The sequence below is a fragment of the Symphalangus syndactylus genome, chromosome 5 (genome assembly GCF_028878055.3).
Source record: "Symphalangus syndactylus isolate Jambi chromosome 5, NHGRI_mSymSyn1-v2.1_pri, whole genome shotgun sequence".
Lineage (NCBI taxonomy): Eukaryota > Metazoa > Chordata > Mammalia > Primates > Hylobatidae > Symphalangus > Symphalangus syndactylus.
Genome location: NC_072427.2, coordinates 69,164,108 through 69,183,581, shown reverse-complemented (window position 1 = coordinate 69,183,581; position 19,474 = coordinate 69,164,108). Strand labels below are relative to the sequence as shown.

Below are 19,474 nucleotides of genomic sequence, written 5' to 3'. Positions count from 1 at the left end.
TGGTTTTTATCTATACTGCTTTTCATCCACTACTTACCAATTTGGCTCAGTCTAGCTCCTTTTGAGTTCGTTCGTAAGTCAGGCCTAGGATTAAAATGATAAGTAGTGTAGGGTGCCCCAGCAGGGTGCGACATGCCTCTTTCTCTCCTTTTTGTACTCAAGGCCATATTGTCCTTCATAACCTACAGACTCCTGGCCTCAATCACACCAGATCATACCTTCATTTCACACAAATGGTTTAGGAAATCGTTGTGAAATTCCATTTTGGCTTTCATTTATACTCTCTAATTCTTCTAGGCAAAATAAGTCTATTAGGCAAATAAACTCAGTAATTCCTTTATTTTGATATTAAATTAATCACAACCCTCAAAGCGTTAAGAAACAGCTGACAGGTGTACTTAAAAATACTGAATTCAGAGCTACATTGAATGCAGGGTTTCCCAGGGTAGTTCTTATTTTGTCACTTACTCCAATTACATTCAAGGTCCTTATCCCTCATCTTTTTCCTGAGCTGTGGCAGCTCTAACTGGGGCACCCAGAGGGATACATACCAGGTAATCTCCACTTCTACTTTTCTGGTAGCTTGGCCCTGGCAAAATGAGCCCCACAATCTAGAAAGTAGGATGCTAAACAAAGTTGAGTCAACATATCTTTTTAGTAAATATCAGGTTAGAGAATACTCCTGAGGACCTGTTTCTAACCAGAATTGACAAATGTGAAAAATGCATCAGCTAGACAGCAGTCATGTGAACAGAGCCCGGAACTGCAAGTCAAGGAAATGGGTTCTGGACCTATCTTCCCAGGTAACCAAAACCATTATTCAAAAGCAACTACTGAAATGCCAGTTTGTGGGGAAAGAAATGGGGAAGGTGATAAAATCACAATTAAATGCATGTATATACATGAATACCAAAGCTATTATGTAGAAATAAAATCAAAACACTTTAGACCAAGAAGAAATTAGAGATCTCCTAGTCTATTGCCCCAGTGTAAAAATAAAAAAACTCTGGAGTAATCATTGCCATTAAGCATTAGTATGAGGGAAATAATTTTAACTCTGAGGAAAAACAATGATTTTTTTAACATTTTCAATTTTTATATCAAATTAGATACTGATCATGTCATAAAATTAATAAATCAAGCAGATTTTTCTACTCCATAATTCATGTCACATTTAATAGTCTCTTCACAGATTCTTTGTACTGAGAAATGGAATTTTCATTTTCCTCTTCATTTTTAATACTAACAACAGACTTTTTGTACTCTTCAACTTCTTTAGTACCAAGGAGCTCTTCTTTATTTATTTCCATATTTTTCTCAGCAGCTTTAATCTGGAGAAGTGTTTCCATGATATTTCTTTTTGATGAGCTATTTTCCCATACATACTCTTCCATGTCTGCTTCAGTCTTACTTTTTTCCCATTCTTCAGTATTCTGAAACAAAACAAAACAAAAAAAATGAGTTCTGAATTCTGAGAAATATCAAATGTTTCTTTCTTTCTTCTTCTTTTTTTTTTTTTTCCTTTTTAAGGGAAGAGAAGTTTGCAAAATGTGGAGAGGCCCTGGCCAACACCTTGTCTGTGCACTTTGGCCCCTTAACCCCGCACTGTTAGCCACCTGCACCTGCGCTTGAGGGCTGCACACTCTGTCACGTGAACACTGGTCTGTCAAGCTCTGTTACCACGCGCTACTCTATCCACATAATTACAATCTGTCTGCCTTGCAATCTGTACTTACAAAGATATGCTGTTTTCCAGCAGATATAGAAAATAACTTTTTGCAGCTATTCTCTAAACCCTAATACATCAACATTTCACCTTTTTTTTTTTTTTTTTTTTTTTTGAGACGGGTCTCACTCTGTCACCCAGGCTGGAGTGCAGTGGCACAATCACAGCTCACAGCAGGCTCAACCTTGCAGTCTCAGGTGATTCTCCCACCTCAGGCTCCTTAGTAGCTGGGACTACAGGCGCCCACCACCAGGCCCAGCTAATTTTTGTATTTTTTTTGTAGAGATGGCGTTTTGCCATGTTGCCCAGGCTGGTCTCAAACTCCTGGGCTCAAGTGATTATTCTGCCACGGCCTCTCAAAGTCCTGGGATTACACAGGTGAGCCACTGCACCTGGCCCAACATTTTGCATTTCTGAGTTATAATCTTCAACTTCTTTAGTACCAAGGAGATCATTATTAAAAATAATGAGAGCTGAGAGGAGACTGTATGTATTTCTGTGATATGCTTGTGGGATGATGAGGAAGACTAATTATTATAATAAAATTAAGAATCTGATGTACATAATACATGGTTTTTAGTCATAATGACTTCATATATCCTGGAATTTTCTTTTTTCCCCCCCAAGACAGAGTCTCGCTCTCTTGCCCAGGCTGGAGTACAGTGGGGCAATCTCGGCTCACTGCAACCTCCACCTCCCGGGTTCAAGCGATTCTCCTGCCTCAGCCTCCTGAGTAGCTGGAATTACAGGCGCCCACCACCACGCCCAGCTAATTTTTGTATTTTTAGTAAAGATGGAGTTTCACCATGTTGTCCAAACTCCTGACTTCAAATGATCCACCTGCCTTGGCTTCCCAAAGTGTAGGGATTACAGGCATAAGCCACCGTGCCCAGCCTATCCTGGAATTTTATTTTGTTATTATCTTTCTGTTCCCATAATGTGAACAATGTTTTGGTACTACTTGTTTTTTCTTACAAAAATTATTACCATGCTATTCTAGGGAACACTGGTAGGCTTTACAGTAATATAGCATAATTCAGATTTACGATTTAAATGGAGATGTAACAGTTTGTGAAAAATCAAGCGACACAGCTAATAAGTAATATTCCCTGGTTCAAATAGGTGCTGAATACTAGTCACATTTTTTCCAAATTAACACATAATAATATTCTGAGCTACAGGCTGCTATGGAATCATCTACTATTCTGAATAACAACTTTTAAAGGTGGCAAAATATTAAAAGATGAGTATATTTGTGAGGCTGTCAGAAATACTATTCTACCTCTACAAAATCTCCTTCAAAGAGATCCCAGCTTGAGTAGACAGCTCCAAGGCTCTGCAGAGCTGAGTAGGCACCAGGAAGCAGGTAAGGTTTCCATCCGTGCCACCCTCCCACCCCTATCCCCACTACAAGTGCCTATGAAAAGAAAGCATTGGAGATGTGTTCCTCCAAGGGTAAAGAGGAGCCCCACAGATCACAAACAGGCCACTGGGGACATCACCAAGTCAGCAAACCCTGCTCAGATCACCAAGGTGAAAAGAAGAGACTTAGGAGAAGAAATTCTCCTTTGAATCCTTCAAACTGGGTACCATTTCTTCAAGGGAAATCAGTAAGATGCAAGATGTCTTCCCTGGCCCCCAAATTCCTGAGCCAAGTGGGGTATATTTGCACTTAAAATTCCTGCATGTTTGCCCCACCTCCCTGTAATAAATTTATGGCTGTGGACAGCATCTCATCGTATGTTCTAGAAATATCCAGTTGAGAACCAACTCTCTGTCCTTTTTTAAAAAAAATCTGGTCGAGAGGTTTTAGGCTTGGCAGGGAAGGCATAATGTGAAACAACTTCTTTTTATTTTATTATTATTATTTTTTAGGCTAGTCAAGTAGTGAGAACGGGGTAAGAGCAGAACAAGGAATTCAATCTGTAACTGACTGTGAACAATCAACTGAGATAACTCACTACCTTTAGACCAGCCGCAACAACTTATTATGCCTCTCCCCCACAACTCTGCTGCAAATAATTTCTAACAAACTCTGAATTTGCGCATTAAAAAAAATTGGCAAAATTATCCTACCCCACCTAATTTTTACTGTAATACTTGAGAAAGGAATAAATGTCAGCCCCTTAAAAAATAAATGTCCTAAATTAATTACACTATTGGTTCTATCTACTCTTAGAAATGTTTTAAAGGTTTCAAGACAATGTCATAGTTTTTTCACAATTCAAACTTACAGGGTAAAATATACTTAATCTAAAAAACCGACAAATACATTTTATAAAGTGTTAAGTAAAACAGTCACTCCATCTCATTCCTGACTCAACTGCCTGACTGCTAGAAGACAGGCAATTAAGAGACTTAACTATTTAGTATTTTTAAGTTTCACACATTTTATCTGAATTTTCTTAACAGCTTCAAAATAGATGCTTACTCAGAGGAATTAATCAAAGTAAATCCACTAATAATTCCCACATTTCATGTCTCTTCCCCTTACATTTGGTGTATATAATTATACACTGGTTTGCCAAGGTGTATTACAGGTGTGCCAAGATAGTGATTTCCCTCAGCCCTTGTAGCCAGGTGAGCCTCGAATACTGGCAGCAGAATGAAGCACCCTCCTCCTTCATTCATCTCAGGTGTGATCAAAGCTGACCTACCGCCAACCTCAACTCCTGTGCTCAAAGGACCCTCCTGATTAGCTGGACTATGACTAAGGTGCATGCTACCATGCCCAGCTAATTTTAAATTTTTTTTTTTGTAGAGACAGGGTCTTGCTATGTTGCCTACGGCTGGTCTTAAACTCCTGGCCTAGAGCAATCCTCCTGCCCCAGCCCCTCAAGGTGCTGGGATTAAAGGGTGTAAGCCACCGCACCTGACCAGTAAATAATTTTCTAAGTGTGTAATCACATTGAAAAGGTACATGGAGGTAGGCCAAGGTGGATATCCAGGCCTGCATGACTCAGCGAGTTTGGCGTGCAGGCGCACACCCCCACTTGTTATATAACCTGTTTGTGTAAGTTCATCCTTGGCTCTGAGCCACTGTTGTCTGTAAAAGGTGTAACTGCCCTGCTACCGTTGTACAGGCGCTCTTGGGGCTCAGCTTCGCTCAACATGGCTCTTGTGCAGGCACTGGTGCCCAGAGAAAGAGAGACAGCCAAAGCTGTCCGTATGGACAGGAGGGAGCCAGGACACAACTTGGCTTGCGCATGTCCAGATAAAGGGTTAAGCTGCTGACCCTGAAGGCAGGGGAGAGCCTTCTGTGAAGCTGCAGGCATGGGGGTCGCGGGAGCCACACAGCCGGAGCAAACCGCCGAGATAAAGGTGGACAGTGTAAGAAAAGCTGTTCATAAGAGAGCTAGTGTAAGAAAGCTGTTAATTTGAGCTGCTGCTGAATAAAACTATCTTTCACCTGCCTACAGCCCCCTAAGTGTTCTTTCTGCTCATCCACCCACGCCCCTCGGACTTCAGCATGGGCTGGACCAGGACCCCGGGAACTGACAAAAAGGATAGGAAACCCTGCACTATGGAATAATGTACATTTATAGAAGAAAATCACTATGGTTTAAAGTCACTAGCAAGGAAAACAAACCACATTCTGTAAAAGGCCTGGCTTCCTATCCTGTGCTGAAAACAATGCAGTGTTCAGCCTCAGTTGCGAACTAAACAAAATTCACATTTTCTTTTTTCTTTTCTTTCTTTTTTTTGGCGGGGGGGGGGGGGGGATGGAGTATCACTCTTGTCACCCAGGCTGGAGTACAGTGGCACGATCTCGTCTCACTGCAACCTCTGCCTCCTGGGTTCAAGCAATTCTCCTGCCTCAGCCTCCCGAGTAGCTGGGATTACAGGCGCCCACTACCATGCCCAGCTAATTTTTGTATTTTTAGTAGAGACGGGATTTTACCATGTTGGCCAGGCTGGTCTTGAACTCCTGACCTCGGGTGATCTGCCAGTCTCAGCCTCTCAAAGTGCTGGGATTACAGGCATGAGCCACTGCGCCTGGCCTTCTTTTTTCTTTTTTGAGACAGGGTCTCCCTCTGTCACTTAGGCTGGAGTGCAGTGGCACTATCTTGGCTTACTGCAGCCTCAACTTCCTAAGCTCACGCGATCTCCTTGCCTCAGCCTCCAGAGTAGCTGGGACTACCAGAGAGTACCACCACGCCCTGCTAATGTTTGCATTTTTTTGTAGAGATGGGGTTTTGCCATGTTGCCCAGGCTGTTCTCAAACTCCTGGGCTCAAGTGATCCACCTGCCTTGGCCTCCTAAAATGTTAGGATTACAGGTGTGAGCCACTGTGCCCAGCCAAATTCACATTTTCTACATGGTCTAGCTTTAGGATCCAAACTGCACAGCTGAATAAGAATTCCAAGATAATGACAGTAACAATCCCAACAAATTGAATACTTAATTATATATCAGGTATCTCAAATGCTTATGTATACTACTACATATAATTCTTGTTAAGATTTACTGGGATAGATTTTAAGAATTACATAGATAAGAAAACTGAGTATTATGGAAGTTAAACAGAGGTCCGCAATCTATTGGGAGATTTCAGATTTCAGAAATTTTTGTATTTTAGAAAGTGAATTATGGTGCACATATCATATATTTTTTAACACCTCTAGAGAGGGGTCTATAGCAGCATCACCTAATCCAACACATAATTTTTAATGCAACATACATGAATATTCACACTAAATGGAATGAACAAAAAATATAAATAGCCTCTCATCTATTCAGGTCACATGTTTGTCACCGAATAAGTTATGGAAAGACTAACAATTTCTAAAGCTTTTTGGGTTTCTAAATTACAGATGCAGGGTTGAGGCAGCTAAGTTTTGCTCAAGGTCATCCAGGAAGTTAGTATAAGATGGTATTTACCGTGAGCTTTGGTATTTCCCAGACCTCAGTTTAAATCCTAACTTTCATCATTTATTACTGTAATAGGTGAGTTCCTTGAACTTGTATCTCTGTAAGAACTGACTTCACAGGGCTGTTCTAAAGATTAAAAGAGGTAAGGAATATCCATGTACTTAGAGGACCTGGCTCATAGTAAACATTACATAAATGTTGTTGTTAATAACACAACTTCAAAGAGGAGTGGGTTTCAAACCCACATTTCCCTACCTCTAAAACCTATGTACCTATGCCAAGGATCTGGGGAGAAGTATTGGGAGTAAGGGGTTCCACAAACCTGCAGAATGGCTTCAACGTGTACATGACATGTACTCCACCACCACTACAAAGCAGTAAACTAAAACTTCGAAACTAAATATAAATACACAACTGTCCAAATGTTTCACTATATTATTCCCACTCACAAAATCATATAGTGATATTTACAAAATTAGATAAAATACACAGAAACAAGAGGTCTTTATTTCTTGGTCACTGACTCCATACTATTTGCAAATAAGCAGTATCTTTCCAAGATGTTTAATTAAAAATAACAATTTTGAAATGTTTATGTATGTGTGACTTAAAATGGCTTTTTTTTGGTAACAGTTTCCTTAACACTTTTAACTTCCGGGTCTTTTAGCAAAAGTTCAGCGTCATATTAAAAATAGGACGTTAATACTAATGGAATAATAATCCAGAATTGAATTCTGATACAGTATCAGCAGGCTGCAATTTTAAATACACCTTCATAGAAAAGGTGGAAATTACTAAAAAGTAGAAGAAAAAAAAATCATCCATAATTCTGTTACCCAAAGATGGCCCATTAACACTGGTAACACTTGGTGTATATCTTAAATCAGTTTTTTAAAACCCTGCTATGATTACATTTTATTTACAATTTTGTGCCCTGACTTATAGTTCACTATCAATTCCTTTTGAAAGAGGTGGAGTCGGCCGGGCGCGGTGGCTCACGCTTGTAATCCCAGCACTTTGGGAGGCCGAGGCGGGCGGATCACAAGGTCAGGAGATCGAGACCACGGTGAAACCCCGTCTCTACTAAAAATACAAAAAAAAAATTAGCCGGGCGTGGTGGCGGGCGCCTGTAGTCCCAGCTACTCGGAGAGGCTGAGGCAGGAGAATGGCGTGAACCTGGGAGGCGGAGCTTGCAGTGAGCCGAGATTGCGCCACCGAACTCCAGCCTGGGCGACAGAGCGAGACTCCGTCTCAAAAAAAAAAAAAAAATAAAAATATAAAAAAAATCAGCCGGGCGTGGTGGCGGGCGCCTGTAGTCCCAGCTACTCGGAGAGGCTGAGGCAGGAGAATGGCGTGAACCCGGGAGGCGGAGCTTGCAGTGAGCCGAGATTGCGCCACTGCACTCCAGCCTGGGCGGCAGAGCGAGACTCCGCCTCAAAAAAAAAAAAAAAAAAAAAAAAAGAAAAAAAGAAAGAGGTGGAGTCTCACTATGTTGCCCATGCTGGCCTTGAACTCCTGGCCTCAAGTGATTCTCCCACCTCACCTCTCAAGTAGGTGGAATTAGAGATGGGTACCACCGTGCCTGGCTGCTACTATCAAAATGTTAGCTTCTAAAACCACACCCAGCATTGAAGTCGTTAGCTGTTTCAGTTTCTTTTTTTGTAGTCAGAAGGCTAAGGTGGGAGGATTGCTTGAGCCCGGGAGACTGAGGTTGCTGTGAGCCGAGATCACACCACTGCACTCCAGCCTGGGTGACAGGGCCAGACCTTGTCACACACAAAAAGTTTATTTTATTGAAGTGTAGTTGGAATATATTAATTTTAAAGCACAAACAACAGCATACTCAAATTACTGGGGGCAATTAAAAATACCATTTTAAGCTCAAATTGATCATCACTTAGGCAAAGAATTCAATTAATTTGTTGACTCCTATTTTAATGCTTTGACCATGAAATATTTACAATTTCACCATTTAATTTATAAATATGTATCACACATACACACATGCACACCCCTTTTCTTTTCCTTCCTGCCTGCAATGAGAATCTGCCCTGATCCCAACCCCTGAAGAAGCAATTTTCCATTCCATGTGATCCTGTTCTCTTTTCCAGTTGGCTTGATTATTCATTTACTCATTCATTCAATAAATATTTATTGCACAACTACTGTGCCAGGCATAGTGTTCTCCGGGAACATTCAGTCTAATGAGAGACTTGAAGTTGACTGTGAGCCAGTCCGATGAATATTGTGATCCCCGTAGAGGAGAAGCATCCACAAAGGCCTTGAAGCCGGAAAGGGCTTAACACAATCGAGGAAATGAATGAAGGCCAATGAGAAGGAAGTGGCATGGGCTGAGGCTGAAAAGCTGTTGGAACACTCACTACATGCCAGGCACTATTCTAAGTGCCTTACATGTATTAACTCATTTAATTCTCACAACAAACCTAGGAGTCAGTACTATTATCATCTGTTTTACCGATCAGGAAGCTGAAGCCCAGAGCAACTGAATAATTTGCCCCAAAACCACACTGCTTGTTTGTGTTAGAACAACATGTTCTAAGGAACCTCGAGGCATGATAAAAGGAGTAACAAAAAATACAATAACGTAACTTGAACCTAACATCTTTTTTTTTTCCTTGTATGAATTTAATACAAAGAAAAACATAATAGCTAATTCATGCAAGGGTCAATGTATTCTGCTATAACAGAAGGCAAAGAAATATCTGCTCCACTGAACACACAAGCCTGTCACCTCCTACCTTCTTATTTACAACTCTCTTTGCCTAGGACATGAATCACAGTAATATTCCACTTCTCATGATTACAAGTAAGGCCTTGTGCTGTATGAGAGAAAACAGTTTGACCATTTTTTAAAATCCCAAGCAATTTGAAAATCATAAAAAATACGAAGAGGCAAATATTCATAAAAAGTGAAAAAAGAATTATTGTCAATTCTTTCAGCTACCAAAGCTAAATTTTTAACTATGTCAAGGAATTCAATTCAATTAAGTTTTAAAAAACATTTACTGAATGCAAATTTGCCAGACACTGTACTAGATGCTGAAAATATAAAGATTAATGAATATACACTCCTTGTCCTCAGTGATCTCACAGTCTAATGGGGTGAGCAGACACATATACAGGCAATTACCAGAAAAGTAATAAAAGGAATGTTAACTAGAGGAGGGAAAAGGGATGGGCAGGAAACAGAGAGGTTACAATTGAGGTGTATTAAAAGATTCATATGAATTTGCAAGGCTGATCAATTTGAAAAAAGAATGATAAGCAAAGAGAATAACATATGCAAAGTTATGAAAGAACATATTATGTTCATTATGGCTAAGGTATAGGCTATATAATGTATATTTCCTGAGTGCTGGTAATGAGGTGGCAAATTGCTGTGAATGGCATGCTAAGGAGTTCAGACTCTATCCTAAGTAACGGGAAACCACTGAAGGATTTTGTAAAGGAATATGGTACAAGAGACTTGTTTTTTTGAACAGTTATTCTAACAGTAATATAGAAGGTGGATGAGACAGGGAAATCAATTAGAAGCCTATTGTAGTTTTCAGGTAAATGATGATGAAAACTTATACTAGACTGTAGCAGTAGGGATAAAAAGGGGGAAACGGCTTTAACCGGTATTTAAAAGCAAAAACCGAAAGACTTGGTAACTTATTTGGTATCAGGAGAGAGGGAAGAAAACTGTAACTCTCAAATTTATTACTTCAGCCACTGGGTGGGGAAGAACGTGAGCTTTTCTTAAAGGTCTTTTAAGTATATAATAAAACGAAGTCCTGCCTGAAGGCAAAGAGGTATGAGCTTGTCACCTTCTGTGTAGCACCATCCCATTCAGGGATCTAGAACACTGCCTATTGTCTATCACATCAAGTCTAAATTCCTATTTATGTACAACAGAAGAATCCCTCCATTTTCTTGCCTGCCCCTTTCATTCTAATTACCACCCCTTACCCTCAAGCTCTGATATTAGATAAATAGGTTGAGTATCCCTTATCCCAAATGCTTAGGATCAGAAGTGTTTCAGATTTCGATTTTTTAAAGGATTTTAGAATATCTGCATTATACTGACTGGTTGAACATTCCAAATCTGAAATGTGAAATGCTCTTTTGAGCATCATGTCAGTGCTCAAAAGTTACAGATTTTGGAGCATTTCAGATACCAGATTTTCAAATTAGGGATACTCAAACTTACATGTACAAAAACTGTCTTAAAAAAGACAAGACAACCTAATCAGTTTCCTTATTTACAACATTCAAAGTCTGGAGAAATTATTCACAATCAGAGCTCAGCACCAGAATCACCTGTGGAGCTTTTAAAACTATCAAAACCTGGGTCTCACAGCTAGGGATTCTGATTCTGCAGGGCCTAAGCATCTGTAGTTTGAAAAGCTTCCAAATACATCATGCTGCTATAAAGACACATGCACACGTATGTTTATTGTGGCACTATTCACAATAGCAAAGACTTGGAACCAAGCCAAATGTCCAACAATGATAGACTGGATTAAGAAAATGTGGCATATATACACCATGGAATACTATGCAGCCATAAAAAATGATGAGTTCATGTCCTTCGTAGGGACATGGATGAAGCTGGAAACCATCATTCTCAGCAAACTATTGCAAGGACAAAAAACCAAACACTGCATGTTCTCACTCATAGGTGGGAATTGAACAATGAGAACACATGGACACAGGAAGGGGAACATCACACACTGGGGCCTGTTGTGGGGAGGGGGAGGGGGGAGGGACAGCATTAAGAGATATACCTAATGTTAAATGACGAGTTAATGGGTGCAGCACACCAACATGGCACACGTATAAATATGTAACTAACCTGCACGTTGTGCACATGTACCCTAAAACTTAAAGTATAATTAAAAAATAAAAAAAAAAAAGCTTCCCAGGTGGCACTGATACAACCCCCAGCTGAAAACAGGTTATGGAGACAGATGAATTTTCAATTAGTCAGTTGTTCATTTTGAAAGGAGAGTAAACTAGCAGTTAAAGTCCGATTTGATTTCATCTCTTATTTCATAACATTTTGAAAGTCAAAGTTGAATAAAACTAAATAATATGATACCATGGAAAGAATATGATACACAGAAGCTGCAGTTCAGGTCTGAGTTCCTCCACTAAAAAGCTCCGTAACCTTGGGCAAAGTACCTGACCTTTCCTCTAAATCTTAATTTCTCAGTGTATAAAATGAACAGGCTATAATAAGATAAGCTATTTGATTCCTGACCTTCAAAGTTAGCCCTAATTTAAAATGGATGGCTGCATTAAATGCTTTGTGTTAAAAAAAAAAAAAAAAGAAAGAAAAAAGAGAAAGTATTTTGAAGCACTTTTAAAAGATGGAACATGCTGGGTGTGGTGGCACGCCTGTAGCCCTACTTGGGAGGCTGAGGCGGGAGGATCACTTGAGCCTGGGAGGCAGAGTCTGCAGTGAGCCGAGATCACGCCACTGCACTCCAGTCTGGGCGACAGAGTGAGACCCCGCCTCACTGTGTGTTGTGGGGGAGAGATGGAACAACTACTTTACCCCCTTTTTGGTCTCCTTTTTATGTTAATGCAAGGTGATCATTGAAGCAGCACAAAGCTAAGAAAAAGAAAGAAAGTCAGAGACACAGACCCAGTTAACTCTCAGAGCAACATCACAGGTCCACTTTTTAGAACAAAGGCCAGATGTATTTGTCTGAAATCAAGTAAAACTGTGGCATGTAGTTTTACACTTTACCACCACTGGCCAACCAATAATGCTCGGACTCATGGGAGTTCAATGCATGTGTGTAGTTAGTTGTTTAACGAACACTGTAACATTAGTAAGTATATGCATAAAGTGTTAAATAAAAACATATGCTTCATGTTAAAGAGATGCATCTTGCCAGGAAGAGCCAGTTTTTTTTAGAATATAGATTCTATTAATATTGTCAACTGTAAATTTGCATCATGAACTGAACTCACAAAGCAAGTATTTGTGGAGAACTTACAAAGTAATGTAGAATTTGAATACTTTTTAAAATACTTCCTAATTTTTTTTTTATGTATTTTTAGTAGAGATGAGGTTTTGCTGTGTTGGCCAGGCTGGTCTCGAACTCCAGGCCTCAAGTGATCCCGCCTGCCTCAGCCTCCCAAACTGCTGAGATTACAGGTGTGAGCCACCGCGCCCAGCCTCAATAGCTGCTATGAAACATTTAGTATTCTTACCTAGCACTGACCTAGACAGTTTGAAGTACAAACTACAATAGATCAGATCCCTGCTAATGAGGCCCTAAAATTAGAAAAACAAAACATACATGGAACAATCCGTGACTAAGACAACTAACTGCAGTCAGGTGTTCTAGTGACCAGCATAGAAAATAAAATAAGACATAATAACTTGCTATCTATACAAAGCAGAAGTCAGACAAAGAGTAACAGCCTCAAAGCAGGTCGAAGTCTTGAAAGATATATAAGAAATGAAGAAGTAGAGAAGAATTAAAAATGAAATGGTAAATTATACAACCCGTGCTACAGACCAAATGTTTGTGTCCCCCCACCAAATTCAGATATTGGAATCCCAACCCTTAATATGATAGAGACAGGAGGGAATTTCCTTCCTCTCTCTCTGTTCTCCACCAAGTGAGGACACAGTAAGACGACAGCCAACTGCAAACCAGAAGGAGGGCCCTTACCCTAATCCAACCACTCTGGCACCCTGATCCAACTCCCCAGCCTCTAGAACTGTGAGAAATAAATTTCTGTCGTTTAAGCCACTCAATCGATGGTAATTTGTTATGATAGCTCAAACTAAGACAACCTTAACACTTTTGTGATATTTATTATTATACCTCCTAGCTCCCACTAGAGTGTTCTTCAGCTGGAGACGCTGGTTTCCCCACGATTTATTAACTTTCACATCCAGCAACCCAAGCAAATAGACAATTAATAAACATTTGCCATTTTATTTTATTTACTTATTTTGAGATGGAGTTTCACTCTTGTTGCCCAGGCTGGAGTGCAGTGGCGCCATCTTGGCTCACTGCAACCTCCGTCTCCCAGATTCAAGCCATTCCCCTGCCTCAGCCTCCCAAGTAGCTGGTATTACAGGTGCCCGCCACCACACCTGGCTAATTTGTATATTTTTAGTAGAGACGGGGTTTCACCGTGTTGGCAAGGCTGGTCTCAAACTCCTGACCTCAGGTGATCCACCCACCTCGGCCTCCCAAAGTGCTAGGATTACAGGCATGAGCCACTGCACCCAGCCAACATTTGCCATTTTTAATGAAAGTGCACTTGACATTTGACACGGGATGGTTTACTCTTTCATGAACAGTGAAACAGTGAGAGTGGGGCTGGATGTGGTGGCTCACACTTGTAATTCCAGCACTTTGGGAGGCAGAGGCAGGAGGATCACCTGAGCCCAGGAGTTCGAGAACAGTGTGGTGAACAGAGCAAGACTTCACCTCTACAAAAAATAAAAAAAATTAGCTCCACATGGTGACACTTGCCTGTGGTCCCAGCTACTTGGGAGGCTGAGGTGGGAGGATCGTCCTAGCCTGGGAGGTAGAGGCTGCATGCAGTGAGCTATGATTGCGCTACTGCACTCCAGCCTGGGTGATAAAGCAAAACTGAGTCTCCAAAGAGAAAATAAACTTCTAAAATTGTCTAGGAAAACACACACACACAAGCCCCCAAAATAAAATAAAACAAAAATAGTGAGAAGCACTTTTTCAAATAACTAGTAAAATACTGTATCAGCTCAATGTTGCCCTCTGGTTACAAATCTACAGTTTGCAAATAAGCACTACGACAAGCTTCACAGCCTGTCTCTGACTTACTGCCAGCCTAACCTCCTTTCTTGGCCCTGTTAGTTCTATACCCTGGCTACACCAAACTTCTGCCTGCTCTTTAAACCCACAAGGCCTAGAAAGTTCTTCACTCACTCTGTACTGCATACTCTAATACATCTTCTAAAACCCATCATCATTCCTGTGACGTTTTCAGGGCGAGTTAACCCTTGTCTGTGGCTCTCACAGCACGGTGTTCCTACTTCCATTAAGCTCAACAGACTATATTATAACCAACAGTTTCCCTCCAGAAATCAAGGTACCTAAGGCAGGGGGTCATTCATTTTGATAGTGGCACCTAGCAACATATCTTGTACACAAGAACTAAATAGTTGTTGAATGCACAAGAGAACAAACAACATAGCAAACATTGCTCAAGCATTCTCCAGCGGAAATGCAGGTGTGTAGGCATACACAATCAAAATGAACTCATAAATCCGACAGATTAAACGGTGATTATGGCTCTGCAAAATTATTCATTTTTATCAGAAATATCTGTAATAATGTCCCCTTTAAAATGAACTCTTAGTAAGTATAAAATTCTCCAACTTAGAAATTTTTAATTTTCATTTTTAGAGGTGGGGGTCTTGCTATTTGCCCAAGCTGGACTCAAATTCCTGGGCTCAAGAGATCCTCCTGCCCCAGCCTCCAGAGAAACTGGGACTATAGGAGTGCAACACTGCTTGGCTAAATTAGGAATTTTTGTTACATGACTTTTCAGAATCATTTTATCACAAAGCTAGATATAGTTCTGACAATAAGACTATCATGAAATCCATATAAGACAGCTGAAATTTTAAAATGTAAAAAAGCAACCATTAGTAATTCAGTATCAAAATCATCCATGAATCTCTGAAATTTGATTTCAGATCTCTAACTTTTCTAAAGCAACTGTTTTTTTCTCTTCCCCAGTATTTGTGTTTATCTTTTGTGCAAGTCGCTTTGCAAATTGATTCAATCATTTCTTAACCTAATCATTTACGGAAGGTTTCAATTTTTAAAAAATCACTAAAAAGTTAAAATTAAGGAAGTTGTATTATCGTCAATTATGTCAAATTGTGAGTAGGAGACATACCATAAAGAGTATAGATCTGACTTTACTTGTACAAACTCCGCCAAATTAAATATAAGCTATATATATTAATAGAAATTGGGAAACCATGAATTTAAAATTCTAAGAAAAAAATCTTTACTCATTTTATTATTATTAATATCAACATTATTTATAGACGCTTATGGAGAGCCCACTGTTTGCCAGACACTTTACGCAAATTCTCCCTGATCCATCCAAAAATCCTTAGGAAAAAACTGAACCTCAGAGGTTAAATAGTCAGAGGCTATTACACAGGTACTAAGTAATGGCCCTGGAATTCAAATCCATGTCTGTCTGGCTCCAAAGGTTAAAAATTCATTCCAATGCTAACAATATGTAATACTAAAATAGGAAACCAAATATCTACAACTCTCCTTGCTTCTTAATTTATTTTTTAATTATTATTATTATTATTTTTTTGAGACAGAGTCTCACTCTGTCGCCCAGACTGGAATGCAGTGGTGCAATCTTGGCTCACTGCAACCTCCGACTCCCGGGTTCAAGTGATTCTAGTGCCTCAGTCTCCCGAGTAGCTCGGACTACAGGCGCCCACCACCACGCCCAGCTAATTTTTTGTATTTTTAGTAGAGACGGGGTTTCATCATGTTGCCCAGGGTGGTATCGAACTCCTGAGCTCAGGCAATCTGCCTGCCTCGGCCTCCCAAAGTGCTCCCAGCCTCCTTGCTTCTTTAAACTGCTGAAGGATAAATGAATGGTCCAGTGAATATGTGTCTCTTATCACCTTCCCAGCACTGAAATAATTATTCTTTGAGGCATTACTAAGCCTTTATGCCTGAAGCTTATGCTTTGCGATGTCTGTGCTTACTGCAATCTACTTTGACACTTCTATAGTTACACTGTTTTGAATAGTATACGACAGTAATATCCTTCTACCGGAGTCCAGGTGATCACTTCTCCAGAGGGATTTCAGTACTACGAGCTACATAAAAGTAGCAGCTACTTTCCCCTCAGTGCTACTTAGAGGTAACCTCTAGGGGAAGGTTAAAAAGCCAAGGGAAGGCAGGGCGCAGTGGCTCATGCCTATAATCCCAGCACTTTGGGAGGCCAAGGTGAATGGAATACCTGAGCCCAGGAGTTCAAGATCAACCTGGGCAACACAGTGAAATCCTGTCTCTACAAAAAAAAAAGCAAAAATTAGCTGGGCATGGTGGCATGCGCCTGTAGTCCCAGCTATTCAGGAGGCTGAGGTGGGAGGGTCACTTGAACCCAGGAGGCCAAGGCTGCAGTGAGCCATGATCGTACCACTGCACTCCAGCCTGGACAACAAAACAAGTCCCTAACTCAAAGAAGAAAAAAAAAAGCCAAAGGAAGCATATATTTGGGTATAAAATGCTCAGAAGCTAGCCTATAAAAAATCAAGCAATGGATTAAAAAGAGGCTCCCTATTTGATTAAATAACAGGTGGTAACATCAATTTCAAGTATGAATTCCATGTTGGTGAGGGAAAATGAATTTCAATTCAATAAAAATTCTTTTCTAGCAGCTCCGCAAAATTTCACGGCTCATCTGTATTCAAAATCTTCTTCACTGATGGTACTTGTTTAGGAAGGACCAAGAAACAATAGTAACACAGAATTCTTCAAGTATACTTGTTTGGACAATTGTATGTGGCTACTTATCCTGGCATCAAAGTAATCAGCACTAAAGATCAAAGGCTTCTGTGTGAATCCAGAATGCAACCCTGTTTGGATTCTAAGTCACAGAACCACAGAAAGAATCCTATAAATCAACTTCCGCTGAATTTATGCCTATCATTTCCTTCTGGGCAAATTCATTCTAATAGATACTGGCAAAATAAGAGAGTCAAAACGGGTTGTATTTATTGTTAGTTATTAAATCTTAAAGCAGCAACAGCCATAAAGCTGTAGCTAATTCAGCCATGTTGCTGGTTCAAAAGGAAACTTAATTATCTTAAGCCAGCAGCATTTCTAAAATCAATTGTGTAGGAAAGAGAGATTAACTGCTATTCTGATGTTGCTCTTAAAGCCAGAACTAGAAAATCCAGATAAATTATAATAATGGAAATAATTGCAAAGAAGAGAAGAGCTTACCAGCTACTTTTTGTCTCTTACTAATCTCACAACCAAGTTTTTTTCTTTCACTTTCCATTCATCCTCTTGTGTTAAAACTCTTTTATCATAATATGAAGGAAAAGCTGTGAGCAGTTTAGAGAACAGCTGCATGTATTCACAGAATCACAGTAACTCGGGCTGAAAGGAGGTTCCAAAGGCCATGGAATTTAACTACCTATTCAAGGAGTATATATATTTTTTGCCTATCTTCACTAAGTGGCCAATGGATGGAATGTTTTCTACCTATTGAAGTAGCTCATTGCATCTTATGATGGCTGTCTTAGAAAGTTCCCCTTTGGGAGGGCTGGACATGGTGGCTCACAACTGTAATCCCAGCACTTTGGGAGGCCAAGGCGGATGGATCACCTGAGGTTAGGAGTTCGAGACCAGCCTGGCCAACATGGCAAAACCTTGTCTCTACTAAATATACAAAAATTAGCCAGGCGGTAGTGGTGCATGCCTGTAATCCTGGCTACTCAGGAGGCTGAGACGAAGAATCACTTGAGTCTGGGAGGCGGAGGTTGTGGTGAGCCAAGATCGCACCACTGCACTCCAGCCTGGGCAACAGAGCGAGACATTTTCAAAAAAAAAATAAAAATAAAGTTCTCAGTAAACCGAAGTCTGTCTCTGTCTTACTATTATTTCTACCTTGTTGTATCTCTAAGAGTCATTAAAAACAAATGTAAGCCCTCTTCCATATGAAAACTTTTATTTTTTCAATTTTTCTTTACTTCTTTTTCCTTTTTTCACTGTTTCTGTAGACACTGACATATGAAGTCCTTTCTAAAGAACATGACCCTCTTCTCCAGCTATCTTTATTCCTTTGAATGTTTCTAGTATGAAATGCTATTGAGTCCCGTGTTGGGGAAGGCACAAAAAATTTAAATGCATGCCTAAAATTATTTAAATTTTTAAAAATTACTGTTTCAAACTTTGAGTTACCTAAACGTATTGGCTACCAACTTCAAATCAGATGAGCTGTTGCTGAAGCATAGTGAAATCTTCCTTATACATGTACATACTTATATGAAAACTCCATAAATTCAGACTTGAGTGTTTTTAATATTATTTAAATACAGGTTTAGCATTACTAATCTGAAAATCCCAAATCTGAAATGCTTGAAAATCCAAAACTTTTTGAACACTGATATGACACACAAATGGAAAATTTACACCTGATCTCATGTGATGGAGCATGGTCAAAATTTTCATGCACACAATTACTGAAAATATTGTGTAAAATTACCTTTAGGCTATGTGTATAAAGTGTACGTGAAACATAAATGAATTTCCTGTTTAGACCTGGGTCCCATCCCCAAGATAGCTATATATTAATATGCAAATATTCCAAAACCTGAAAAAATCTAAAGTCTGAAACACTTTTGGTCCCAAGCATTTTGGATAAAGAATACTCAAGCTATAATTAATTGCCCTTAGTTGTACGTTGTACCTAATGTATAACAGTCAAATCTTCACACAAAATGTTATGTGTTAACTAAAAATTTCAATAAACATTTAAAATACCTTTCTATAAAGTTTTGCTCTGCAGTTTATTTAAAGAGGATGAATTATAAATTCTCAAATTATACAGAAAATTATTATTCTCTTCATAGCTGACAACTTTCACCCAAAGTCAAAAAAAAAAAAAAAACAAAGTCAGAAACTCTGAAGTTTCAATGCATTTTAGGAATATGATTTTAGCAAGGTCCTGAGACGAACTGAATAATCCTATTTCAAGACCTTTACTTTTAAAGTCAGTAGAAGCTACCTATGACATTTCATACATATTTAGATTATTTAGCAGTTCACAAAATACTCAATTGAGTACTTGCCACACAGA

At 39.6% G+C, this 19,474-nt stretch overlaps 1 protein-coding gene across 1 annotated transcript in view; it reads right to left on the bottom strand.

The window, feature by feature from the left end:
• Window positions 1-320: 320 nt before the first annotated feature.
• The window catches only part of MRPS35 (mitochondrial ribosomal protein S35), a 46,650-nt gene continuing 27,496 nt past the window's right edge, over window positions 321-19,474 (bottom strand). The window contains exon 8 of the mRNA XM_055280274.2: window positions 321-1,433. Coding sequence (XP_055136249.2) covers window positions 1,164-1,433 — 270 coding nt within the window. The 3' untranslated portion in view covers window positions 321-1,163. The remainder of the gene's footprint in view (window positions 1,434-19,474) is intronic.